The sequence below is a fragment of the Oryctolagus cuniculus genome, chromosome 3 (genome assembly GCF_964237555.1).
Source record: "Oryctolagus cuniculus chromosome 3, mOryCun1.1, whole genome shotgun sequence".
NCBI lineage: Eukaryota > Metazoa > Chordata > Mammalia > Lagomorpha > Leporidae > Oryctolagus > Oryctolagus cuniculus.
Window position 1 is genome coordinate 175365506 of NC_091434.1, and position 27536 is coordinate 175393041.

The 27536-nt window shown below is 45.1% G+C and overlaps 1 protein-coding gene across 1 annotated transcript in view; it reads right to left on the reverse strand.

The window, feature by feature from the left end:
* CNTNAP2 (contactin associated protein 2) overlaps positions 1-27536 on the reverse strand; it is a 2389242-nt gene that overhangs the window by 195036 nt on the left and 2166670 nt on the right. Inside the window, exons 19-20 of the mRNA XM_008258071.4 lie at positions 15028-15264; positions 5454-5587 (exon numbers count right to left, since the gene is read on the reverse strand). Coding sequence (XP_008256293.2) covers positions 5454-5587; positions 15028-15264 — 371 coding nt within the window. The remainder of the gene's footprint in view (positions 1-5453; positions 5588-15027; positions 15265-27536) is intronic.

Consider the following 27536-nt stretch of genomic DNA (forward strand, 5'->3'; position numbering starts at 1 on the left):
TTGGTGTCTTCTTGGCAAAGATAGGTTGGCCCTTCAGTTAGACGAAAGCCAAAATGATACATCCTTACCATCTGTTCATCTGATTCCTGAAATATGGCTTCTGAGTGAGTGTGCCAGAGAATATATCCTGGAACTGTCTATTGCCTACGTTCCATCAAAACTCAGAAATACATGATAGTTAAAGACCATTGTTCAAAGAACATGTAGCTCATCCACTTTGGTGTTCTCGTTAGTTTTATCCTTGGACCAGCCCAGAAAACCAGACAGCCGCCTCATTTTAGCCCTGGTCTCTTTCAGCGGCCTATCGTGTCTTCTACCCCATGCTCTGCAGGCTTGTTTGGGCTGAGTTCCATTTTGAAGTCAGGCTTGACTATCCTAAGGAAATGCTACATAAAACAGTATGTAAAAAAACACTTTTATTGCAGAAATGCTGTGGAAGTCATTGCCAAATACTTTTCTCAGGGCTTACTATATAACAAGGAGGACCATGGGCCTTCAACTCTACCTGTATTAAGAAAATAAAAAAGCCTAAAGAAATATAGAAACATGAAAATCTGTAATGTTTGGATGGCAGGTGCATAGTTACATGTTTTATTAGTGTCTGTGCTTTTGCACTTTTTGGATTGTTCTATAACAATACTAACAATAACAATACAACTCAATTTCTTATCGGAATTGTCTACTTGCTAAATGTTGTGAATCTGTTTCCAGACACCTCTTTATTAAATAATGGTGAGAGTGTGTATTCACACTGAAGTGTGAGAGGTCTTGGTTCAACTACGCTTTCATTACTTCCTGTTTTCTGACTTTGGGTGGGTTATGTCACAATTTCTATACAGGTGGGAATAGCAGTGGTGCACACGTTTTGTGAAGGTTAAGTGAGCAGATGTGTGTGTACAGAGCTTAGCACAGTGCCTACAGCACAGGATGCATCAGTGTACGTGAGCTGTCGTGGAGGTAATGCGCAAGTGGACCATGCTGTGGGCATGTTCTGAAAACAAACATGCACAGCATTAAGCAAAATGAATGCTACAGTAACAACTGTCTCAATTTTCTGGGGGGATTGGTGTATTTTATCCTATGGCCTGACTGTTTCTTTCTATAGTAAAGCTTCCAAGAAGATCAAAGCAGGGACAGGCATTTGGTGCAGCAGGCAAGATGCCTCTTGGGATGCCCATGTCTCATACTGGATTAAGTTCTAGCTCTGCTTCCAATGCCAGCTTCCTTCTAAGGCTTGAACCCTGGGAGGCGGTCGGTCATGACTCAGGTGCCTGGGTCCCAGATACACACGTGGGAGGCTGGACTGAGTTCCCAGGCTCCTGCCTTTGGCCAGGCCAAGAGAGCGCTGTCGTGGGCACTTGGGGAGTGAAGCAGAAGATAGGAGCTGTCCTTCTCTGCCTTTGTCTCTCTAGCTCTCCAATAAATAAAATGAATGAAGAAAAATTTAAAAGTTCAGAGCCAAATTTATGCTCGTGTGCAGGACATTATAATCTCACTTGAATTTCCTGCTTCATTCGGTGGACCCCTGGGAGTCCCCTCGGGTCCTTCATGCCCTGTGGTTGGGATAAAAGAAAGCAAAGAAGTAGTAAGAAAAAAAACCATGGACGACAGGAGGGAAAGAAAGAGGAAAAAAGGATCAGTCGCAAGAGACTCTGGAATTATTGAGCATAATGTTCAGTTTTTGGATTTATGCTAATTGGCATGAGTTTCATCCCATCTAGGACTTGTTCGGGTGCTCCGTGCCTGCATGCAGTGTGTTTGCATTTTGACTGGCAGTAAGCCTTAAGCTATCATCTCTGATGCTACTGTGAGTTTTCCTAAATGACACCACTTGAGGGTTGTCATGGGCTCTGGTTCACTCTGGTGTCTGATGAGTGCTACAGTCAGTTCTTCATTATCTACGTGGAGACTGGGCACTTTGTTTTTTGGCAGCAAATGTTTCATCCAAGGTCAGCTTCCCTCAAGTGCTCAGCACCGTTTCAGACGGTGTGCGCTCAGGGAATGCAAATTAATTTAATGTTAGCTTTAGCCAAACCCAGCTAGGAAGGTAAACCTGCTCTTAAAAACACCATAAACACTGATAAACATCATCCAAATTGTATGATGTTTGAGCTTGTATAAATGCATAAAATTTCCTCTTAATTCCAAAGGCATTATTCCACAGCACTTTTCAACTCATCTTTGAATAAGCTTTATTTTTGTTCTTTGCTTTTAAGTAAATTTTAAATTGAAATTATTTTCCATTATATTTTATTATAAGTGGGGAGGATAAGAAAAGGTTGAGGATATATGTATATTTAATATTTCTGTTCCATTATAAAAATGCAATGCATGCTTATAACAGAAAATGAAGAAATAGAGAAAACTCTAGAGGAAAGCAAACCATTTATAATCCCTTCAGACAGAAACAAGCACTATTGAAGATTTTTGCCGTATCTCTTTCCACATGGGGTTGAGGTTGTAGAAGTTCTCAGAATGGATGGGTTGATCGTTTTGAGTGTGTCCTGGGTTCTAAAGCTACTCTCAGAATTACTGCCTTGCTCTGCAGGGTCTCCCTGCCTGAAGACAAAGCAGGGCAAGAGGACCTGCAGGGTTGGGAGCCACTTTTCCATCAGGAGAAGTCACATCCTTTCTTCCTCTGCCTCCCTCTACTTTATTCCCTTCTCCCATCAGAGGAGGGTAAGGCTGCTGGGGAGACCCTGGACTGCTGGGAGAGGCTGGATTGAGAAAGACAAGAGCGCCTCAGACCCTCAAGGCTCTCCCAGCTGTACCAGAGTGGGCTGAGGCATCTGGCTTTCCAGACATGTCCATAAATCTCAGCACAGTTGCGTTGCGCTGACAGAAGACAGAGGGACCGGGTTTCCAGCCCCTGTGGGTGGAATTGTCAGGGTAGCCTTTCTCCTCGCTTGTGGCAGTGTTTCCCATGACTGCCTTTTTCTTCTCCCTTGGAGCCTCACACACTTAATGCCTCTTATACCCATCCTGTCTCCCTCCTTTTCCTGGAGCCTGGTCCCATTGCCCCTTGGAGGGGGTGTTTAACCAATTCTCCACTGCACTGTAAGATGTACTGGGGATTAAGGGCCAGTGTTCCCTCTCCCCCTGAATGGCCAATCAGAGAAGCTCTGGGAGGATAAAATGAGGATCAAGAAACTAGGACCCTCCCTCCTGATAGCAAAGCCAGGAAGACTTGAGCTCAGTAGACAAGCCCCTGTGTCCCATGATAGTGGAAGGTGGAGCTGAAGAGATAATCACCCAGTCCTCAGTTTGGTGGAGAAGCAGAGATGAGAAAGGATCAATGGGTCATTCAGGGAGGGACAGAGAATAAGAGAGAGATAGAGGGAGACTCAATAGTATTGTTGTCCATAGTTTTAACTCTCCAAAGTTCCTTGGATTTCCTTCTGAAGTTTCGGCTTTATCTCTCTTAAATTCTGTAATGCTATGACCTACCCTAGGAATTTTCCCCAACGAATTAGCTCTGAACCGATTTTCTGTCATTGGTAACCCAAAGAACCCAGATCAACAGAACAAGACTTACCTCAGCCTCCTGCATCCCCTAGGTTCTCTGCCCATCTCTCAGGATCTTTGGCTGTCTGCACTGCAAAGCCCCAAGCACATCAGAGAGCTTACTCCCGCCCCTTCTTCAGATAAATATTCAGTACATTGTGGCAGAGTCAGGGTTAATCCGTAAGGTTCTGTGGCTACAGTGGGTCTCTTATTATACTATCATTAGAAACAATTGTTTAGCCTTTGTAACTTTTGATATTATTTTGCCATGGTGAAATAACAGCACAAGTCATTTTCTTTAAAAGAGGCAACAGATTGGGTGGTTGAAAACAAGACGTCTTATCAAAAGCTAATGACCACATTGTCAAAAAATGGTATGAAACCTTCCATCTCCTGGACTTGCTTCCTTTCTGAAAAAAACCTGAGTCATGGTGACAGATGGGCGTGGCTTACTCAACATGTGGTTGGTGGCACCTAAGGTGTGCCCAGTACTGTGCTGGGCCCAGGCACAAAGTCAGTCCCTGAACAGGGGCCTTCTGTACCCCACCTCTGAGGGATGGGACGATGAGCTGGAGCAGCACGCTGTCATTTTCCTAGGAAAGATCTCTCCTTAAAATGCCCCGTGGCATTTGTTGCTAAAGGCCATGTGCGAACTCTATATCAAGTTATGAATCTGACATCCACCAGTGCTCAAAAGAGACAGGGGCTTTTCTGTGCAACCTGAACATCCCACAGCAACCAGCCGAATCCAGATGAGGTCTGGGAGGCAGCTGAGCTCCTGCCAAATGACATTCCACTCCACTGACAAAGCAGCGTCCTCCTGCTGCTTCTGGTCCTGACAGGTATCTATTCTGAACTCCTAGAGAAGCCACTGACAGCTCCCAGCCTTGATCTTTTGGCTTAGTTCCCAGGGAGACCTCCCCACCTCATGTTTTATTCATGGTGTCTCCCGGGCTGCTTTCTTCATTGTGGATATTGGTGGTATGGGGTAGGGGCAATAAATGAACCTGAAATGAAGCTCGAGTGTCATAATCAAACCATCCCCAGGTATTGGGAAAGCCTCTAACCAGAGCCTGAGATTCTGGGAAAGACTGTGTTTTGAGGGTTTTTAAGGCAAAGCCTGTGCAAAGCAGAAAAATACAGTTATTCATATTGCATTGGAGCAGTGGAAGAAGTAGGTCAGATGGACAGAAATAACCTTTGCTGGGCGAGAAGCTTTGGGCCTCTGTGAGTGTGGCAGAGAAGTACAGTGCGACGGTTGAAAGTGGAGGACTGAGATCCCAGTCCCTAAGACCAGGGAAGCCACCGGGAAGATCCGGAGTAAACAGTTTCCACCTCTTTCTTCACCAGCACCTCTGTCACTTCTTTTCTTGCATGAATTACAGTTGGCTCTCTGTGTTCTGCAAAGCTCAGGATCAACCAGCCACAGATGGAAACCATTGGAGAAGGAAACCACATCTGTAGTGAATACATGAGGATCTTTCTCCACCTGTCAGTCATCCCCTGACGATGCAGCATAACCACTGTTCACACAGCATGTATGGTTATTAGGTATTGTAAGTAGTCTGGAGATGATTTAAAATATACGGGGGGGGGGTGTAGGTGTAGGCAGCTTATAAGGAAATGCCCCGTTTTATGCAGGGGCTCCCCAAAAAATTCATGGAAAATGCACATCATTTTTAAATTTCACTTGCCCATGATTGTTTTTTTTTTAAGAAATCTTGCATAAGGGACCTGAGCATCCTCTGAGGCTGGTATCTGTGGAGGTCCTGGAATCACTCCTTCAAGGAAACCCAAGGACGATTGCTCCCTGTCATTCTGCTTCACTAGTTAAGCACTTGTGTGGGTATTGGTATCCCTTCCACCTGCCCCAACCCGCAAAAGCAAATCTGCAGCATAGACATCATAGCACCATACCATGGAAAATGGATCTGAACACAAGTGCGTACCTTGAGAATGATGGTCTTCTCACGACGGGTGATATTCACACTGTGGGGCTGCCCATTGGCCATATTCCTTTGGTCTGGGTCAATGTTATAGGGCTCTTTGGTGCCTCCCAGGTTGTACCGAATCTGTAAGCTTCCTGTATGAGAAGAACAGAAACTCATCATTTCCTTGCTTCAGGTTCTGTAAACACCACTTCACTTGGACCAGCCTTGCTTCAGGTTCTGTTTTATTGCTCCTCTCCCCCTGCCCCCCACCCCCCAACTCTGCAGCTTGGGTTTCCATTAAGCTCTGCTCCCTGCGTTGATGTCCTTGACACCATTATAGCTTTGAATTCAGATTCATGAGCTCAGGGGCATACTAATTCATAAGGATTTACAACACCAGACCTTCATAAGGGTTTACAACACCAGACCCGCATATATTCACAATCTGCTAACCATGAACTTCAATGACCATCATCTCAAAGTGCAAGTAGCAAATGGTATAAATGGTCCAAGTCGGGACTGTGGCTGAAAATGCAGAGTGAGAACATACATGATGAAGGACAGTAGAGATGCCTAAAGGCCCACAGAATATTACATGAAATAAAAAATAAGAGCAGAGAGCAGCAATGGTCTCACTCCATCAGTGAAGTGTGACATTCGGCATAGCATAGAAACATGAGCATACAATATTAAACATAAACATAATTTACCAAAGATAAAGACATGGGATTTTCGGTGGCTCAATGAGACTAAGAAAACAGAACAATAAGTTTTGTTTCCAAATGAAAATTAAAGGAAAAGATGGGGTTCCCAAGTCCCCTGAGTCTATTCCATGATAGTTCACTTTGCCTTCCCAACTTCCCAACTTCCCAACTTGTTTTTGTTCTTCTTCTTCTTCTTCTTTTTTTTTTTTTTTTTGCTCCTTGATTCTTCCTAAGAATGACAATATTTAATAGACTAACGTGGGGCTGGCACTGTGTAGTAGGCTAAGCTTCTGCCTGTGGCACCAGCATCCTGTATGGGTACTGCTTCGTGTCCCAGATGCTCCTTTTCGGATCCAGCTCTCTGCTGACAGCCTGGGAAAACAGTGGAAGATGGCCCAAGTGCTGGGGCCCCTGCACCCACATGCGAGACCCGAGCAAAGCTCTTGGCTCCTAGCTTCAGCCTGGCCCAGTCCCGGCTAGGCCATTTGGGGAGTGAACCAGCAGATGGAAGACCTTTCTCTCTGTCTCTCTCTTTTCATCTGTAACTCTGCCTCTCAAATAAATAAAAAAAAATCTTAAAAAAAAACAATATGACATGTAGAGACTGCTTTTAGTTAATCTGCACAGCAAGCATAACTTTTATTTCTTATTTATGATTTGAAAGGCATCAATTTTTTATCTCATTTTTTACTCAAATTGGAGTCTTGGTTTTGTTAATAGGCTTTGGCATCTCAGAGCTTCAAAATGGAGCTAGCAATCTTGCAAGAGTTTGACCAGCCATAAATAACCCAGTAGATTCTGTATTGCCTCTTTCTTTTTCCTTCCAGAGGAACAAAATTGATGTTCTGATTTTTAAGTTACAAAATAAAACATGATAGTTAAAGCCTAGAAAGTAAACAAAAACAGAGTCGTCTGAAATCCCTCCATGCAGAGATAACTAGTCGAAGTATCTTGGCAGGATCTCCTTCCAGACATCTCTCGTGTATGGCTATATGTATAGATATGTGTGAACACACACATGTAAATAAATGCAGTACTTTAGAAATGTTGCCCTTCTTTATTTAGGCATTCCAGCATGAAGATGACATTTTAAACGTAGCAGCATGTGCCTGGCCTTGAAAGACAAATTTGTTACCATAATTGAGAATTCGTTATACGTTCTATCCTTCTTTCCTTCCTTCCTTCCTTCCTTCCTTCCTTCCTTCCTTCCTTCCTTCCTTCCTTCCTTCCTTCCATTCGTTCATTCTTTATTTTTAAGATTTTTAGGGGTAGAGTTACAGATGGAGAGAGGGAGAGACAGAGAGAAACATCTTTCATCTGCTGGTTCACTTCCCAGATGGCTGCAAAGGCCGGAACTGAGCCTATCCCAAGCCAGGAGCCAGGAGCTTCCTCCAGGTCTCCTGCGTGGGTGCAGGGGCCCAAGCAATTGGGCCATCTTCCAGGCTATCAGCAGAGAGCTGGATCGGAAGTGGAGCAGCCAGGACTACAATCAGTGCCCATGAAAGACAGCAGCACTGCAGGCGGAGGCTTAGCCCACCATGTGCAGTGCTGGCCCCTATTCTCGCTTTTTGAATGAAACTGGACAAAGCTTCGCTCCACCAGTCGTCTCCTGGAACGTCCACTTGGATGTCTTCTTGGCGTCTCAAACACGACAGATGCAGCACAGCACTGATCTTCTCTCCAAAAGAGGTTTCCATGGCGGTTTTCCACATTTTTGGAAGCAGTCAATAATTCTCCCATTCTTGCCCAAAGCTTCGACTCTCCTCTTTCTCCTATAGTTCCCTTGTGAGCTGTCAGCAAATCTTCTCGGCTTGACTTTCAAAATATGCTCTGAATAGTACAGCTTTTCAGCTCCTCCGTCTCGACCATCTGTTGCCTGAATTGCTGTATCAGCCTTCACGTTTACCTCTTGCTTCTGCCCCCACCTCAACCTCTCAAACTCCAGCTTCGCCTCTGCCCCTCCGGCGTGCTGTCTCCCCTCCCCAAGGTGGCCAGAGTGAGCCTCTGTGCAGAATCCTCAGGGCCTTCCTATCTCATTCAAGGTGAAACGCTGAGTCTGTACAGTGGTTCACCAGACCCCCCGGGATCTCCCCACATCTTCTCGGCCCTGTTTCTTGTTGCTCTCCTCCTTGTGTCCTCCTCACCAGCCCACCTTGGCCTCCTTGGAAGTGAGCAGGTGCCTGCCCCAGGACCTTCACACAGCTGGTTCTTCCATCTAGGATGGTCTTCCCCTGTTGCCTGCATGGCTTGGCACTTACGCTTTCGGGTCTTTGTTCTGATGTCTACTTCTTGGTGGTCTTTTTCTCTGTGACTTTCTCAGTGAAAGTGGAATCTACTCACTCCCTTAGCCAGGCCCTCCCTTCGTTGCCGTATATTTCCTCCCATAACAGTTCTTACCAAACAAAATTCTACTGATTGTACTTAATTTGTTTGTTGTCTCTCTTCTGCTCAAAGCAAGCCCACGACAGCAAGGACTTCTTATATCTTTGCGTTCACAGTGGTGCCTGAGCCACAGTAGGCACCTACTGTTAGGAGTTGCTAGGCGCTTGGGACCCAAATGGCCAACTCAGCATCTGGTAAAATTGAACAGAAGCACAATGCCCCTGGAAGACAGCATGATGGTATTCCATTGCCTGATTCTTCCGGCTTCACCGTGAGTTTTACAGTTTCTTGCCATGACCTTCTGGGCTGACAAAACCACACAATGTACATGGTTGACCCTGATAAACACCTGCCAAGGTGGCCTTTTGCTCATCCAGGCCTAATTCATCATGGTGCATGTGAGTCTCTGTGAATACACGGCCCTTTCCCAGGCAAAGGTCATATAAATACAATTGCCTGGGGAGGGGAGGGGAGGAGAGGAAGGGGGGGCGTGGAGGAGCTGAGCACTCAGCCTCCCCGTGCCCTGCAGGTGGCTTATAACCTCACCTCAAACTCCACTGTGCTGTCCTCCTACTTTAACTGGCTATCTCCTCATTGCCTTTGAACCCCCAAATCCTAAAACCTAACACACGTACTATTTGTTGATTGAATGATCCTCTGCTTTCTACTTCCAAATGCTCTCTTTTCAAAACGCATGACTGATGATTTCACTCACTCACTGAAAACGCATCAAAACCTTCCAGTGTATCATTGGATAAAAATGTATAATCTGGAGTGGGTGCTTGGCCTAGCAGTTAAGATGTTGAGTGTCTGGGTTCGATTCCTGGCTCCAGCTTCCTGCTACTGTAGACCCTGGGAGGCAGCAGGTGGTTGCTCAAGCAGCTGGGTCTTTTCCACAGACATGGGAGACCTGCACCGAGTTCCTGACTCCAAGCTTTGGCTTGGCCTAGTCTTGGCTGTTGTGGACAACTGTGGAACGGATGGAGCTCTATTCATCTGTCTGCCTATCCCCCTGCCTCTTGAATTAAAATGTATATTCTAAACATAGCCTCTGATACTGAGTTGGCTTCTGCTTAATACCTTATTTTCAAATCATACCACTTGCCATCTCACTTTTTACATTCAAGCTACCTTAGACTTCTCTTACTGCCTAGAAATGCAGTTCTCCTCCCTTCCTCCCTCAAGACCTCTGAATGTGCTGCTGCTTCTTCTGGAGCCACCTCTCTCCCCACTGCTCACTACTGTGTCTCTTTACCCCAATAACATTAAAAATAATCCTTGTTTGGAAATGAAGGAGATGCTTAGGCGGTTGTTTGGCAACATGCACAAACAAGTGGACTGCCTTCGGTTTTGATTTTCTGCCTCACTTTTGGTGCTTGGACTTCATGTGCAATCACAGCTAGTTTTCTTAGACATACAGCTGCACTGATTCATCATTTATTCGTTTCTTCTGAGTAGGTTTATTTAGTTCCTGTGCAAAGCACAGCTTTTTCTCAAGGACTGAAAGTAGGCTGGCTGGCTGGTTACAAGTGTGAGGCCCACTTCTAACACCTACAACCATCCCAGTCCATGCTGTGCCGGGATCTGGGCACACAAAGACAAGAAAGAGAGGGCTGGTGGGCAGAGGAACAGGTCATTATTCAGAAACCTGTCATTATCCTCCCTACCGTCTCTTTGCCATTGACCTCTTTCTGGTCCCCAGTTCTATTCAAATCACCTTTAAGTTGTTTTCATTGTTTCTTCCCTCTTCCAGCTTTCTTGGACTTCATAAACATGATTTAAAATTCCTATAGGTGTTTCACTTCATGGTAGCAAAAATCATTTGCTTTGAGAAAAATAAGAGTTGAACTATAAATTTATATCTAGTGAATATATATATGTATAAATACTTATGACAATATTCCTGAAAAATAAAATTTAAATGGTATATTTATTCCTTTCAAATAATAGCAGAAGAGGATCATTAAATGACGATAGGGATAATGTTACTATTTGTCCATGAAAGTAAACTATTACTCAAATGGAGAGATACTCCACTTCCTCTATCTCATGCTCATCATTAAGGCTGTTATGAGGGACCACTCTTTTATTGGCTGCAGCAAATAATGCTCTGAGCAGATTTATCCTCTCCTGGTCATCATCATTATCATCAGCAAACACTTGCAGGGCACCTACTGCAGGCGAGAGATGTGCTTGGAACCTTTCATTTCTCTGAGGAGACAGGGCATATTTATAACAGAGACAGATAACTCTACAGTACAGTCAGTGCCAAACAAATGACATGGAAAATAAGGGTAACAGGACTTCAAAGCAAGAAGAAAGGAGGCAAGGCGTGATCCGGGCTGGAATGGAAGGCAGGTGCCAGGCCGGAGAGGAAGGTGGAGCCTTCCGAGGTGAGGCAGCTCCGTGGGCATCAGGTTAGGGGCTCAGGTTCCACGGAGGGATGGGGAGTACCGAGTTTTTCAAAAATGAAGAGTAGGGGCTGCTGAGTATGTGGCAACAAGTAGATTACATCACTGGATTCTGGGTAGTGATTACAGCTAACACTTACATGCTGTCATTATGGACTCATTATCTATGCAGAATTGTGCATTGCTCATGCACAGCTGTGCCCTGTCTTTCAGCGATGTTGCCGTTGTGCAAGCGTCCTAGAGTGCTTATACACACTCAGAGGCTGCAGCATCCCTAGAGGATGCAATCTTACCCGATCACCTTCCTGTAAGCAATCGAGCATTAACTGAAGCACTGGTATGCAGCACAGCACTGCCTGTATTGCACACTGCTTTAGACCTATTAACATACATGATTTTTCACGATGCTGTTAGGAGGGAGACACTATCCTGGGCGAGCAACCGAGGTACGGAGCCTCTAACTGATTGCCCGAGGCAACTGGTAAAATGCAGAACCGGAATCCACACTTGGGCAGTCCAAGCACCTATACAGGAAGCTGGTGGCTTTTGATGGCAGAATTAGGGGCTTAGGGATCTCTCCTCTTTTAACTGTGGGGCAGGGGCCTTGTGGTGTGTTTACCAGGGATGTTATATACTATCCCCATGAAGTAGGACAGCTCTGGCTGTGATGGGAAAGGCTGGAGTGGCAGCAAATGGAAGCAGAGAGACGACTGGGCAGAGCTTCCCAGTGATGTGCAGAGGTGCACAGCTGTTCCCCCATCAGGGTCACGGGAATGTCAAGGACACAGCTCCCCTCAGACCTCGGCAGACCTACAGGAGACAGGGCAAGTGGAGTGACCAGGCAAGGGGCCTTGAAATACAACCACATCTACCCATGTGCTATTCAAATTCAACAGCTCTCTGTGGGTGCCATGCCATGGACATCGCTGGCAAGCACTAGTTTAGAAAGATGTTTGTCTTACAGAGCAGCAGCAGGCAGGCAAAGTGCAGGCCGAGACCTAGACTCTGCAGGGCTTCTTGGCTTGGATGGTGCCAACAAGGGGAAAGTTGGGGTGTTCAGGAATGACTCTTGGAAAGGCAAGGAAAAGAGAGGAGGTGGTGGCTCTGTGAGGGCAAGGAGGGCCTAGGGTGGTTGGCTCTGGGGAATAGTAACAACAGCTGTCAGTCTGTGAAGTTGGAGGGACACTAGGGCTTTTACTTAAGACTGTCTTGTGTTTTTGTGTGTTCCCTGATATTTTGGTGTAGACTTTATTAGATGTTTACTTCCTGAATGAATTCCTATTGGAATTAATAATTTCACTATTAATTTAAAGCTAGAAAACAATGAATTAAAGAAATCCAGTCTCTGAGACTGAATTTTTCCCAGCAGTAATGACGACGGCCTTGCAATAACTAGAAAGAAACTGCCTGGTCTGGTTTTCCAAATGCACTGAGAGTGTTCCAGGGTTGCCTGCAGTAGAGACAGTGGCTGGCTGAGAGCTCGGATTCCTGGGCTTAGAAACCTCAGATCTGCCTGTCACCAGCTGAGTGTACAAGTCACTTATCCACTCTGCACTCCAGTTTTTCCATCTGCAGAAAGGAGATGAGAGTAACTACCATGTGGAGTTGTGTGGCTGCTAGGAATTAATGCATACAAAGCACTTAGGACAGTGTTGAGTACAAGTGAGCATCGTTACATGCTGGCTGTAATTATGGAACTGATTAGTCAAAGCCCTGGCACACGTGGGATGCCTACACACATGTACACCTCAACGCATGCAACACGGGACGTGGGCATTTGGCAGTGCGCATGTGGGCTGCTGAATACAGCTGGGACCAAATGCTAGTGTGGCACATACCAAGGCACCCTGGGGGCACTCTTGTCAAATTCTTGACCATATCAAGGGAAAACTGTCCTTCTGTGGAGGAATGGGAGAAGAAAGGAGAGGGCATGCGTCCACTGCAAGGCTGGTGCATGTGGGTGGAGAACATCCATGGATTAGGAACCATCTGCATCTGATCCAGGAGAAATAAACAGGCAAGATCCTGAAAAGCAGGGGAAATCGTCTTCTTGCCTGGGCCCTTACTTCCCATCTTTACCTACTCTGTTTTCTGATTAAAAAGGGACGTTTGCTCAACGTGAGCATCTGACATGTGTAGAAGACTCTGCTCGGAGAAACCAATCCTCCTGAATCCAGCCAAACATTGTGAGCTCACATTATTTTTTTTCTATCCCTAGTTGTTTTGCAGAGCTAAGCTGATATAAATTTAAGGCTGTATCTTGCATTTTTGTTTGTTTAGCATTATATTACATAGGATTTCTCCCTGTCATTACTCTGCAGTTATTTTAATGCACACAGAATATCCAAAAAAATGATGATTCCCTCTTACTAAAATTGAACTTCTAGGTTCTTTCCAATTATTTCCAATCTTTTTCAATAATTATTATTTATTTGAAGGTCAGAGTTATAGAAAACAGAAGATACAGATAGTAAAAGAGACATCTTCCATCTGCTGCTTCACTCCCCAAATGGCTTTGGTGGCTGGGGCTGTGCCAGGCTGAAGCCAGGAGCCCAGAGCTTCTTCCAGGTCTCCCATGTGGGTGCAGGGACTCCGGCACTTGGGCTATTTTCCTCTGCTTTCCCAGGTGCACCAGTAGGGAGCTGGATCTGAAGTGAAGCAGCTGAGTCTAACTGGTGCCCATATGCGATGCTGGCTTCACAGGAGGTAGGTTAACATATTATGCCACAATGTCAACCCCTTTTAAATTTTTTAAAAAATATGTATTTATTCATTTGAAAGTCAGAGTTGCAGAGAGAGGGAGAGGGAGAGGGAGAGGAAGGGGGAGGGGAGAGAGGGGGAGAGGCAGAGGCAGAGGCAGAGGCAGAGGTTGAGGGAGAAGGGGAGGGGAGGGGGAGGGGGGAGGGAGAGGCGGAGGCGGAGGCGGAGGTGGAGGGAGTCTGATCATTTGCTGGTTCACTCCCCAGAAGGTTGCAATGGCCATGGCTGAGCCTGGATGAAGCCAGGAGCTAGGAGCTTCAATATGGGTCTCCCATTTGGATGGCAGGAATGCAAACCATTGGACCATCTTCCTTTGCTTTTCCCAGGCCATTGGAAGAGAGCTGGATAGGAAGTGGGGCAGCCGGGACTTGAAGCAGCACCCCTATGGGATGCCGGCGTTGCAGGTGGCGGCTTCACCTGCTCCGCCACAATGCCAGACCCCCAGTGCTTCTTTTCATAAAAGACACCATGATGAACATTTTCAGGTAGTATCTTTCTCTAATTTTTGGCTTATTTCATTAGGAATAATTTCTGAAAGGGGAAATCTTAGCGAACATATTTTCTTCCCCATCTTTTTCACCAGCCACGCATTACCCAGAGACGGAGTTAGAATTCAAGCTTTCAGAGAGGAAATGGACTCCTTGGCATGTTTACACACTTCAGCACAGTACAGACTTCCTGTCCACAAGGCCGGTTGAATATCCCCACCAGAATGGTCCCTCCCTCCCTAGACCCGCCCACTCCGCCCCATTCACTGTCATTCACATCATCAACAGTGGCTCAATGCATAGCTGAAGCTCCAGATGCCCTAGGGTCATCTTAATTTTATAGGCGAAAATGCACCCCTGCTTTAACATAACCCTCACACTGGGGATATATTTTGTGAATGGGGAATCGTTAGAGAGTTTAGCTATGAGTACATCTCTGATTTTGTATTCTATTGAAAGCTCATATATGATGTGCTGCCATAAATCAGGATAATTCACTGATTTACATAGTTGATTTTAGTACTTCAAAGCCATCTCTATTTAGGACAGTAGTAATAGGAGTAAAAAATAACCATTATACCCAGAAAAATGCCTCACATTATGTGATACTGTTCTTGTACAGAAGTCGACACACCCCGTCAATGTTATTGGTACAGCACACTGCTATAAAGCACTCAGCTGAGAAGTTCTTCACCTGACTTTCGGAGAAATGAGTGTTAAGAAGTTATGTGACTTGCCCAACGCCCTGTGGGGAATTAAAGGCAAGCCAAGAACCACGCAGGCCCCTCCTAGAACATTCTGTGCACCCAGCGTTAAAGAGCAGGAGGCGAGGTATCCGGTTCCTTACCAGTGGGTTTGACGACGACTGCCAGGAAGTCTGTGGTGAGGGAGCTGACGTAGAGGAGGATGCAGGGCGCCTTGGTGGTGCTGAAGCTGAAGCGGATCTCCTCCTGGGCCAGGTCCGGGGGCGAGTTCTGCTGCTCCAGAGAGTTCTCGGCCCGGCTGCCTGAGTCTCTCGCGCTGACTACTGGGGCCTGGAAGTTATACCGCAGCCACATCCCTTCTTCAAAAAATGCGCCAACATCTGTCAGAGAGGAGAGAGTTGAAGATTAAGGGGCTGGGATCCCGATGCTGATACCCGCAACATTTTAAACTTGAGAGGACTGTTGATTCCATGATGACCTCTCAAGCAGTCCACGAAGGCAGACATTGGCCCAGGGAGGGGATCAATCAGACTGAATAAACTTCTCTGCAGATGGATGTTATTTCAACAACACAACACTATCAAAAAAAAAAAAAAAAAAAAAGAGTGTGCAATAGAGTGTGGAAATCTGTAACACTAAACCAATAGTAAAAATTAAGAAACTTAAATCAGCAGGAAAAAATATCATGTATATTACTCAGATCCAACAGTTTTAGATTGGAGAGATACACTGAAAATGAAGGCAATGTTATAACATAAACCCCTGATTTAAGGAGTTCATAGCTACATCCTTTTTGAGAGTGGATTTGCTGTGGACATTCACACAGGAAAGCCTTTGATAAACTCTGCGTCTTTGGATGCTTTGGAAAATCATAAGAGGTGAAGCTGGAGAGAATTGGGTTCAAAATTTGCCTCTGCTATTCATTAGCTGTGTGGCCTTTGGGGGAGGTTTCTTAACTTTTCTCATCTCTTGCGTTCAGAATTTCATCTATGGAGAGAAATTAGCACTCAAAAAATAGTCCCTATTATTATTATTAAATGATCAGAGACATACGTATATCTGTGGTTAAACAGAATTTCTAAAAAAAATCAAAGGTAGCTATTTGACGTGATGGATATATTAAAGATTTTTGTTTTGTTTTTAGATTTATTTATTTGCAAGGCAGAGTTACAGAGGGAGGGAGGGGGAGAGAGATATCTTCCATCTGCTTATTCACTTCCCAAATGGCTGCAACAGCTGGGGCTGGGCCAGGCTGAAGCAGAGAGCTTCATTCCGTCTTCCTTGTGAGTGCAGGGTCCCAAGGCACTTGGGTTGTTCCAGGCACATTAGCAAGGAGCTGGATTGGAAATGGAGCAGCTGGGATTCAAACTGGTGCCTATATGGGATGCTGGTGTCACAGGCAGTGTCATAATCCACTGTGCCACAACGCCGGCCCCTAACATACGTTAACTGTCTTTATTTTGGCAATCATATCACATTGTACAACTATATCAAGACATCAAATCATACACCTTAAATATAAACAAATTTTGTCAGTTATACAACAGAGAGAGAGAAGCAGCAAGGCCATGAATCCTTTCTCCAAACCTTTTTCCTGTGCCTACTCAGTGCTAACTGGCTTTCATCATTGCCTGGCAGACACATTCTCGTGGTAGGTCCCCACTGTGTGCTCACCAGTCACGCCCTGACTCTCTCTGAAAGGCAAGTCTCCCTGTGAAGATGTGCTTGGTCTTCATGGTCACTGCTTCACAGCCCTCAGCAGGTGCCTTTCCGGAAGCATTTCTCAAACTTCATTGCCCGTGGAAGTTGTTACTCTCCTAACACTTGACATCCCGCTAAATGAACATTATGCAGGATACAGTTTGTGAAACACTGCTCTACATTATAATTAGTAGGAGAGCCCAACTGCTAATAGGATTCTTTCATCTGGGGACTTCAACATTTGTGTTTTTTTTTTTTTTTTTTTTTTTTTTTTTTTTTTTTACAGGCAGAGTGGACAGTGAGAGAGAGACAGAGAGAAAGGTCTTCCTTTCCCATTGGTTCACCCTCCAATGGCCACCGCGGCCGGCGCGTTGCGGCCAGCGCATCACGCTGATCCGAAGCCAGGAGCCAGGTGCTTCTCCTGGTCTCCCATGCGGGTGCAGGGCCCAAGCACTTGGGCCATCCTCCACTGCACTCCTGGGCCATAGCAGAGAGCTGGCCTGGAAGAGGGGCAACCAGGACAGAATCCGGTGCCCCGACAGGGACTAGAACTTGGTATGCCGGTGCTGCAAGGTGGAGGATTAGCCTATTGAGCCATGGTGCCGGCCAACATTTGTTCTTGTTAAGCAAGTTGGCTTCGAGTAGTGGTGTCCAATGCCTGGGGCTGAATTTTGAACTTACCTTAACAATATCTAACCATGCTCTTTTGAACCATCAATGGCTTACAACTGTCTTATTCCATTTCTTCCTCTGAAAAATGAGGCCTCACAGGTGGTTTTGAGGGTTAAGTAACTTATGCATACAACACCTAGCCTAGTGCTCGGAATATATAAGGGCTTGAAAGAGATGACTCAACCATTATTACAAAGGCAGGTCACCATTATCTATTGAGGGTGACAGATGGCGCCTTCTAGTGCTATGCCACAACCCACATGTGAAACTTCAGTGATTCACCATGGTACTGACACAGAGTCCTGTGCTTCTCAATGAGTGTGGTGAACGGAGTTCAGTTAACTGCAGGTCCCAACTATGGGCAATTCTATTTCCCTCCTGTGCCTCTCACCACAAGGACATTTGCAAATGTATGTTTTCTATGTGGGGTGGGGGTTGGTTGTCCAGATGATCGGCTGGGTTCTGACGGCATTTAGTGGGTAGGGTGAGGACAGCTGAGTGTCTTGCAATGTGTCAGGCTGTCTTATACAACTGGGAATGTCCTTTGGCATTGTAGCACAGTGAGTTAAGCCACTGCCTGGGTTGCCCACATCTCATATTGAAGTGCCAGTTTGGATCCCAGATCCTCCACATCTGATCCAGCTTCCTGCCAATGGACGTTTGGGAGGCAGCAGGGATGGCTCAAGTGCTTGGGTCCCTGCTGGGAGGCTTAGATGGAGTTCTTGGCTCCTGGCTTCAGCCTAGCCCAGGCCTGGCTGTGATGGCCTTGTGGAGAATGAACTAGTGGACGGAAAATCTGTGTGTGTGTGTGTGTGTGTGTGTCTCACTTTGCCTTTCAAGTGGATGAAAGTCAGTAAATAAACTTTATATAAAATGAATTGCCCTGATCCAAGTGCCAGAACAGAAGGACCCTTTGGTGGAAGCACAGGACTGAACAAACACTGAATCCAAGCTTGCTGCTTCACTTCCTGGAATGTGCAGATGAAGAAAATTCACTTCCTGCAGTGAGGAGCTTTCCTCTGGAGTGCACGGAGCAGGTGGCCTGCCCACCACCCGAGGACAGCATGGGGAGGGCTGTGGTGCTCACTCATCAGGGACGTGACCAGACCCTCACCTCACTGCCCGAATAGCCCGAGTCAGCTTCCCAGGCTTTCAGCAGGCGTCTACTGAGCTCTGACTGCGCTCCGGACAAAATGCTGGGCACAGGGAGCACAGCCAGCTCACCTGGAACTCTGCAGCAAGGGGCCACTTTTTTTTTTTTTTTGGTGATTTTTAAAAAAGATTTATTATTTGAAAGAGTTACAGAAGGAGAGGGAGGAGGGGGAGGGGGAGAGAGAGAGGGGGAAAGGGAGGGGGAGGGGGAGAGAGGGAGGGGGAGGGAGAGGGGGGAGAGAGAGAGAGGGAGGGAGGGGGAGAGAGGGAGAGAGAGGGAAAGAGAGGGGGAGGGAGGGAGGGAGGGAGAGAGGGAGAGAGGCAGAGAGAGTCCCCAGATGGCTGTAATGATCAGGGCTGAGCCAGACTGAAGCCAGGAGTCAGGAGCCTCATATGGGTCTCCCACATGGGTGCAGGGGCCCAAGCACTCAGGCCATCTTCTGCTGCTTTTCTCAGGCTATTAACAGAGAGCTGGATCAGAAGTGGGGCAGCCGGGACTCGAACTGGTGCCCATAAGGAATCCTGGCATCCCAGGCGGCGGCTTTACCTGGTACACCACAGTGTCAGCCATTGGTCCACTTTGTCACAGAGAGGTTCTACCAGAGAATGTGGGGGCCATTTTCCAAGAAAGAAGAGGTCAAATTGGGTCTTGTGGGGAGAGTAAGAGGGAGGCTAGAGATCAAGGTCAGAGAACTCAAACCAATCAGGTGTTAGCAGACAGGAACAGACAAGCACACCAGGCACTTGACGTTCAAGAGTGAGGAGCACAGAACCAGGGCCCAGGCAGGAGCATGGACGAGGACTCCAGGCGGCAGAAGCTCTGAAGCATCTGAGTTTCGGGGACAATGTAGCACCAGCGTTTCCCATAGATCAGGCTCTCTCTGCAGTCAGAGAGAACAGAACTGAATCCCTGACATCAATTTTTTAAAAAAATCTATTTATTTACTTGAAAGAGTTACAGAGTGAGTTACCGAGTGAGTTGCAGAGAGAGAGAGAGAGAGAGAGAGAGATCTTCCATCTGCTGGTTCACTCCACAAATGGCCACAATGGCTGGAGCTGGGCTGGTCTGAAGCCAGGAGCCAGGACCTTCTTCCAGGTTTCCCACCTGGGTGTGGGGGCCCAAGGACTTGGGCCATCTTCCACTGCTTTCCCAGGTGCATTAGCAGGGACCTGGATTGGAAGTAGAGCAGCCAGGACTTGAACCAGTGCCCATATGGGATGCTGGCATCATGGGCTGCAGCTTTATCTAGTACACCACACACAATACTACACCTCTCCCCAACATCATTTTCAGACCACTTGCCTGGGAGCCTGTTAAGATCCTGGTCCTCAGGCTGGCCCTAGAACTGAGTTCGGAGGTCTGAATCAGTCTCTTGGGAACCAGCATTTTGAATGGGCTCCCAGGTGCTGTGTAACAGGAGGATGTGAGATCTGAGAGTTGGAGCTGAGGTGGGATGTGGTACTAACTGGTGCCCCATGGAGTGAGTAACTGAATGGTCCCCATCACAGTGAGAGATTGTGTTTATTAGCTGAACTAGAGATAGCCATTCCAAGGCAGAACATGAAGGGAAATTCAGAAATCTAAGGATTTTAGATAAACAATCCAAAAATATGCCTTGGAGAATCCTTTTGTTGTGTTTTAGAGTTGTCATTAAAAAGCTTTACGGATTTATGTTGGTTTTGGAGGGAGGGATACGCCATGCTTAAACGTGTTATTCTGAAACTGCATCATAAACCAACTGTTAAAGCAAGGCCTGGGAGTGATGCGAATCGTTTAAAGTTCCAAGTGGCAGATTTATAGCTGTCATTTCACTGTTTCAGATCATTTTAAAGAAATGCCAAATCAGGGTACTGGAATATCTTTTAGGGAAGTAACACTTTCATCTCTTCTGAATGAATAACTAAAATAACACTAATTTAACAAGCACCAGATAACATTATTTCCTTCATTAAATTATCAAAAAGTACTAATGTAGAATACTTAAGATTTTATACTAATAACAGTCTAAGTTTTATAATATTCATTTTTAATAGAAAATGAGATTTTGGGTTTAGTACTCTAAGCTGTATTATAAAAGAGACCTATTGAATTATATTATGCTTCTAAAAATTTTGAAACACATCATTCTATCGATAGTCTTAAGTTCATAAAGGAGGCAGTAACCCTGAATAAGTGACCTGGATAGATCTCCAACATAGATCATATGTAAATTATTCCTGATGGACAAAAAGAAGTTGGCAAATGTTTGGAATAAAATCAACAAATCATTCATTTCAGAATAATACCCTGAAGTTATTCATTCACTCCCTTCTCTATCCAAAGTCCTGAAGTTTACGACGGCGGGGGGAAAAACCCCACTAACAAAAACCAAAACCAAACAGTTGGCATTCACCGCATTATTAAATTGTGCTTCTTGTTTTTCTTCTCCAAGGTAAGTAATTCTAGTCCTTTTGCCTTCTCATTTATGATATATTTTAACATATATTTTTAAAAGCCAACACGATTCTTTTTGTTCTCTAACTTTCCTATGAGGACACAGAATTGAAAGTCCCCAACTTAAACACTTTTTCCCCCAAAGATTTATTTGAAAGTCAGAAACTTACAACTTGGAAATATTTCGCCATAGAAATGATGGCGAGCTTGCCAGTAGAATCCACAAATGCTGAGCCACACTAGATACAGAGAGAAAGGAGTGCCACTGTGTATTTGTAATTAAAATAGAAAAGCTGTGGTGAAGGTGCCAGCGAGGTTGCCTAGGTCTCATGCTGGAGTGAGTCTGACAGCTGGCTGTGGCTCTTGGCTCCAGCTTCCTGCTAATGTGGACCCTGGGAGGCTTCCATGATGGTGCAAGTAACTGAGTCCTTGCCACCCAAGTGGGAGACCTGGATTGAGTCCTGGGCTCCTGGTTTCAGCCCAGCCCAGCCCTGGCCATTGCAGGCCTTTGGGGAGCCAGCCAGCAGATGGGAAGTCTCTCTCTCTGCTTCTCAAAAAAAAAAAAAAAAAATCCTATGAGAGCTTCTGGGGAGCAGCGTTTGTATTTGAGAAAGCACAGGCCTGAGCCACAGCCTTAGGGTCATTAACCTCTTCCATGGCTGAATTCCATTGCCCAGAATAATCATTCTCATTAACTGCTTTTTAATTAGTCATCTAGGGAAGGAGTTAAGTGAATTTCATGCAGTTCTGCTCCAGGAGACCTGGGCCATCACCTTCTGCGCACATCATGATTCTGCATTAGACTCGGTTCCTTTCAGGACACTGTGCACAACACGGCTCTGTTTAAATTCATTTCCAGTGGTTCTCCCAAGGCCTTGCTACCCTGAAACACAACCGTTTCTCTCCTGGCTTTACACTGTTAAAATCTGCTTTTTCTCCCCAAGTGCACTACTCAGTTTCCCTCCTGAATGTTTTCTTCTGCTTGTTTGATGTTGTCTTCAATTTACTATAATCATTTTGGACTAAACCATTGGACCTGGGATGGGTTAATGTCTCCCTCAACTAGTTTTGTTTCTCCAGGTAGATATGTATCTATTGTAACCAATTTCCCACCATGCTCTCTAAGGGCCTGGTCACTTCCAGGTCAGTTTCTATATAATAAAAATCTATATGATGGAGAAAAAATATCCAAGAAAAATCTCTTCAGTTTAGCCTGAACAGCATGTCCTGCCAATGAGACAAGTTGAAGGATATTACTTTAAACACATCAATAGGCTATGACTTAACTGTGTAGGAGCCAGGGAGCCTTCCTGGTTAAAGTTTGAGTAACTTTACTAGGATCGTAACCATGAAGATAGTTTGCATCTACTATTTCCAAAGCCATTATCCTGAAGCTGTGTTAAGTGTAAATGGCATAGCTGGTGCCCCGGCTCACTAGGCTAATCCTCTGCCTGCAGCGCCGGCACACTGGGTTCTAGTCCTGGTCGGGGCGCCAGATTCTGTCCCGGTTGCTCCTCTTCCAGTCCAGCTCTCTGCTGTGGCCAGGGAGTGCAGTGGAGGATGGCCCAAGTCCTTGGGCCCTGCACCCACATGGGAGACCAGGAGGAAGCACCTGGCTCCTGGCTTCAGATCAGCACAGCACGCCAGCTGTAGTGGCCATTTGGGGGGTGAATCAATGGAAGGAAGACCTTTCTCTCTGTCTCTCTCTCTCTCATTGTCTAACTCTGTCAAAAAAAATAAAATAAAATAAAAAAATAAGAAAGTATAAATGACACATGAAAGAACTTCAAAAACTTCATGGAAAAGTGAAAAAATAATAAATTTATAAACTTTCTCAATATTGGCTTCATCAAGTTTAAGACAATTTTATTTTTTTATTTTTTTAAATTTTTATTTAATGAATATAAATTTCCAAAATACAGCTTATGGATTACAATGGCTTCCCCCCCATAACGTCCCTCACACCCGCAACCCTCCCCTTTCCCACTCCCTCTCCCCTTCCATTCACATCAAGATTCATTTTCGATTCTCTTTATTTACAGAAGATCAGTTTAGCATACATTAAGTAAAGATTTCAACAGTTTGCTCCCACACAGAAACATAAAGTGAAAAATACTGTTTGAGTACTAGTTATAGCATTAAATCACAATGTATAGTACAGTAAGGACAGAGATCCTACATGAGGACTAAGTGCACAGTGACTCCTGTTGTTGACTTAACAAATTGACACTCTTGTTTATGGCATCAGTAATCACCCTAGGCTCTTGTCATGAGCTGCCAAGGCTATGGAAGCCCCCTGAGTTCACCGACTCTGATCATATTTAGACAAGGCCATGGTCAAAGTGGAAGTTCTCTCCTCCCTTCAGAGAAAAGTACCTCCTTCTTTGATGACCCATTCTTTCCACTGGGATCTCACTCGCGGAGATCTTTCATTTAGTGTTTGTTTTTTTTTTTTTTTTTTTTTTTTTTTTTTTTTTTTTTGCCATAGTGTCTTGGCTTTCCATGTCTGAAATACTCTCATGGGCTTTTCAGCCAGATCCGCATGCCTTAAGGGCTGATTCTGAGGCCAGAGTGCTGTTTAGGACATCTGCCATTCTATGGGTCTGCTCACTTCCCATGTTGGATTGTTCTCTCCCCTTTTTTATTCTATCAGCTAGTATTTGCAGACACTGTTCTTGTTTATATGATCCCTTTGGTTCTTAGTCCTATCATTATGATCAATTGTGAACAGAAATTGATCACTGGGACTAGTGAGATGGCATTGGTACATGCCACTTTGATGGGATTGAATTGGAATCCCCTGGTATGTTTCTAACTCTGCCGTTTGGGGCAAGTCAGCTTGAGCATGTCCCAAACTGCACATCTCTTCCCTCTCTTATTCCCACTCTTATATTTAACAGCGATCACTTTTCAGTTAAGTTTCAGCACTTAAGAAGAATTGTGTATTTATTACAGTATTCAACCAAAAGTATTAAGTAGAAGTTTAAGACAATTTTATAAGTGATGGTGCCAGCCATTTAGTCCATGACTAAGGAACTGAGGGTCCTGAGAATGGAACCCTGCCAATACAGTCTTTATTACATATTAACTGGAGAAAGATGAGCTCTCTTCTGTAAGATAAGCACACAAAAAGAAGTCAGAAGGAGCCAGGACTGTTGGGTGGATGCCTGGTGACTTCTCATAAAACTCACAAAATTGCCTTTCTTTAGGAGAGGAGTGAGCAGGAACATTGTGTTGGAGGGGAAGCATTCCCGAGAAGCTTCCCTGGGTGTTTTTTTCCCTGTTGCTTTGGTTAACTTTCTCAAAACCTCTCATAATAAGCAGATGTTGTCATTCTTGGGTCCTCCTCCACACCAGCTTGGGAAACATCTTCAGCCTCCCCAAAACTGCTGTCTTGACCTTTGTTCTTGACTGGTCGATTTTTACTTTGACTGGACCACTTTCACTTCTTGGTTGCTCTTGACTTGAGTGTTTTTTCTTCAACATCCTACTGGACAAGCTTTGTTTCTTCTCTCGTTGCAATTCTTCAAATACATGCTTCAGGATCTTGATCCCACTTGTAGAAACTCCCATTGGAAGCTCCGCTCCTCTCTGCAGCTGTTCTGGGTGCAGCAATTTTAAGACTCGTTGAGCAGAAATTTCCCGCCACTTTAAATTTTCAGTCATAATTGTGTAAGTGGAAATACTGTGTGGTATTGGTTATTGTTTCTTCTGTTAATCATCAGTTCTCATTTAGGGCATGAACAAAATCAACCTTTCCTTGCACAGTTACGTGAAAAGCCTGCTGCTGTGGGTTCCCTCTTTAACACTGTCACATCTCTTCTTAGAAATGAGTTATTAATTTGTAAACTGCTCATTTGTTTGGGGCAGGTCCCCATCAACTTTTCATAAAGCATCAATGAGTTCATTATTCTTCCACACAAGTTTCATGATAAATCTGATGTTTGTTCTTGCTTCAATTGTCTTTTAAATTTTTTAAAGATTTATTTTATTTATTTGAAAGAAAGAGTTATAGATACAGGTAGAACCAGAGACACACACAGAGAGAGAGAGAGAGAGAGAGTCTTCCATCCACTGGTTCACTTTCCAAATGGCTACAATGGCCAGAGTTGTGCTGATCCAAAGCCAGGAGCCAGGAGCTTCTTGTGGGTCTCCCATGCACATGCAGGGGCCCAAGTACTTGGGCCATCTTCTGCTGCTTTCCCAGCCACAGCAGGGACCTGGATCATAAGTGGAGCAGCTGGGACTTAAATGGCATTCATATGGGATGCTGGCACTGCAGGCCGTGGCTTTAACCTGCTGCACCATAGCGCCAGCCCCTCTTGCTTCAATTTTAACATAATTCATGTTGCTTAGACATGATTTTTTTTTGATATCTTATCCTTCATAGTGTCTCAAACCAGGTCCCTTCAGATATGTTATAACAAGTCAGTTCAAGTTTATTCCAGTGCTAAACATTTTTGAAATACATGCATGATGCTTTTTATGATATATATTTTCCATGAACTTTCTAAAGACCACTTATCTACAGCAGTGAAGTGAAGGCTTCATTAGAGCATATTCATTTGGGAAGTATAACAGAGGATTAATGTGGTGCATGGAGGCAGAAATTAACAGATGTGGGCTTTAGTCTGGCTGTGCCAACAACTAGCTGTGTGACATTGGTCGGGAATATCATCATTCCCAGAACAAAGATACCTGTATCTTCCTCTATATGGCAATTAGCCTTTTTCATATATACTCTCAAATATTTTATAAGTGTCTTCTATGAGCTGTTACCGATTTAGCAGGGAGTCAATTACATATAAGTTAATAACTGAAGGTAAGAGAATTTCAAGCAGCATTTGGAGTGGAGAAGGCATCCTGGGTAGGGAAGAGAGAGGAAGGCTCTGAGGAGAGAGACAATATTGAGGCCATGCAAGGAAGGCCATGATAGCTAAAATTCAGGGGAAATGGGAGGAAGGGAGGCGAGGGAGAAAGACAGTGACATATTGAGAATTTTAGTCTTTATACAGAAAGCCATGGGTAACCGCTGAAAGGTTTTGAGCAAAGATGACCGAATCTGATTTTCAGTTTCCCAAGATCATTCTGGCTGCAGTTTGGTGCATGAATTAGAGGGAGAGGAGAGATGATGTAGACAGATCACCGAAGAGGCCATTGCATGGGACAAAGTACGACTTGGGCTAGTAGTTAGAAGATAGAGACATTTAAAGGAAAAACTGGGGGCTCTGACAAAACCTCAGAAGTGGGGAGGTGAAGAAGATTCCTGGCGTCTGGATGGATGGTGGTGACAACCTCCGACGCTGGGAACACAGAGGTGGCCCTGGTGGGGTTGGGGTTTAACAGGTATCAGGAGTTTAGCTCTGAACAAGCGAAGTTCGAGGTGCCTTTTAGTTGGAGAAGTGACGTCAAAGAGGTCTGGGCCAGAAAGAACCATTTCCGATCATCGTTAGAGGAGGTACTGAACTCCTCAAACACGGGCTCCCCTGGGGGAAGTGTACAGAGAGAGAAGAAAGGTAGACTTAGGACTGAGCTTGGAGAGGTCAGTGACATTGTTCAAGGAGGGAAGAACCAGGGGAAACAACTAAACCACAAGGAACTAATGAAGTTGATTCTGTTGTTGTAAGAAAGAGGAACTGGTCAACAGGGCAGGGTGCTGCTTAGAGATCCAGTCAGCTTTTCCTTCAGAAGGAAAACCCTAGAAATCTTTCACCTCTGCACTTTCACTTCCCAAGTCAATGGCTCCAGCTCGGCTTCCCTTCACTGATGTTGCTCTCACTGAGGTCACCGGGAGCTTCCTAGTTACAAGTGAGCAGACAACTGCTACCCTTCTTTCTGAATTTTCAGACTCTTTGGTTTTCCTTTCACCTCTTTCCACTTTGCCTTGTCCATGGCCTTTTTCTCTTCGGTGTATCCTGAAAGCACTGTAGCACTGGGGCCTTGCCTTCAACCTCTTCCACGTCACTCTGAACCCACTCCCAGAGAAAGTCTTATCCTCATTGCTCCCAACCTGCAACTTCCCGTAGGAAGACTCCACCTGGTTCTCCTGGGAGACTCAAACTCATGACATACACAATGCATTGCATCATTTTCTGCTAGTTGGTCCCTCTCCCTGAATTTTCTAGTTTGACAAACAACACCCCATCTGTGTGGTCACTCATAGGCAAAAATTCCAGTCACCCTGAGCTGCCTGTCTCCACTGCCTCATAACCATCTCTGGTCTCTGCTCAGAATCTCCCTGCTGTGCCTCAAGTTTAGGCACAGAGGTTTCACACAATGACTTCTTAAGGGGTATCCTCTGATGGGATCCTATGATCCATTCTTTATCATCTTCCTTTCTCATGCACTAGAATGAACATGTCACTCCTAATCCAAAAACGTAACCCTTTTCTTAAAAGGTGGCAGGGGGCTGTGGTCACCTGATGCATGTCAGAGAACCTGCAAATATGCTGAAATTTCAGGCAAAAATAAGTACATCTGCATTTTTCAAGGGAGAGGGAGATAGTTAGTAGTTATAGTCAGATTCCATGATCCCCTCTCCCTATCAAATTTTAAGGAAAAAGAAGAAAAGTGAACTCATTCATTATTCCTTTAAAACAGATTCACTGAGAATCTCCTGTGTGCTAGAACTGTGCTAGGTGCTGACTCTACTTCCAGAATGACCGAAGGCCACTGTCATCTCCATTAGTGGAC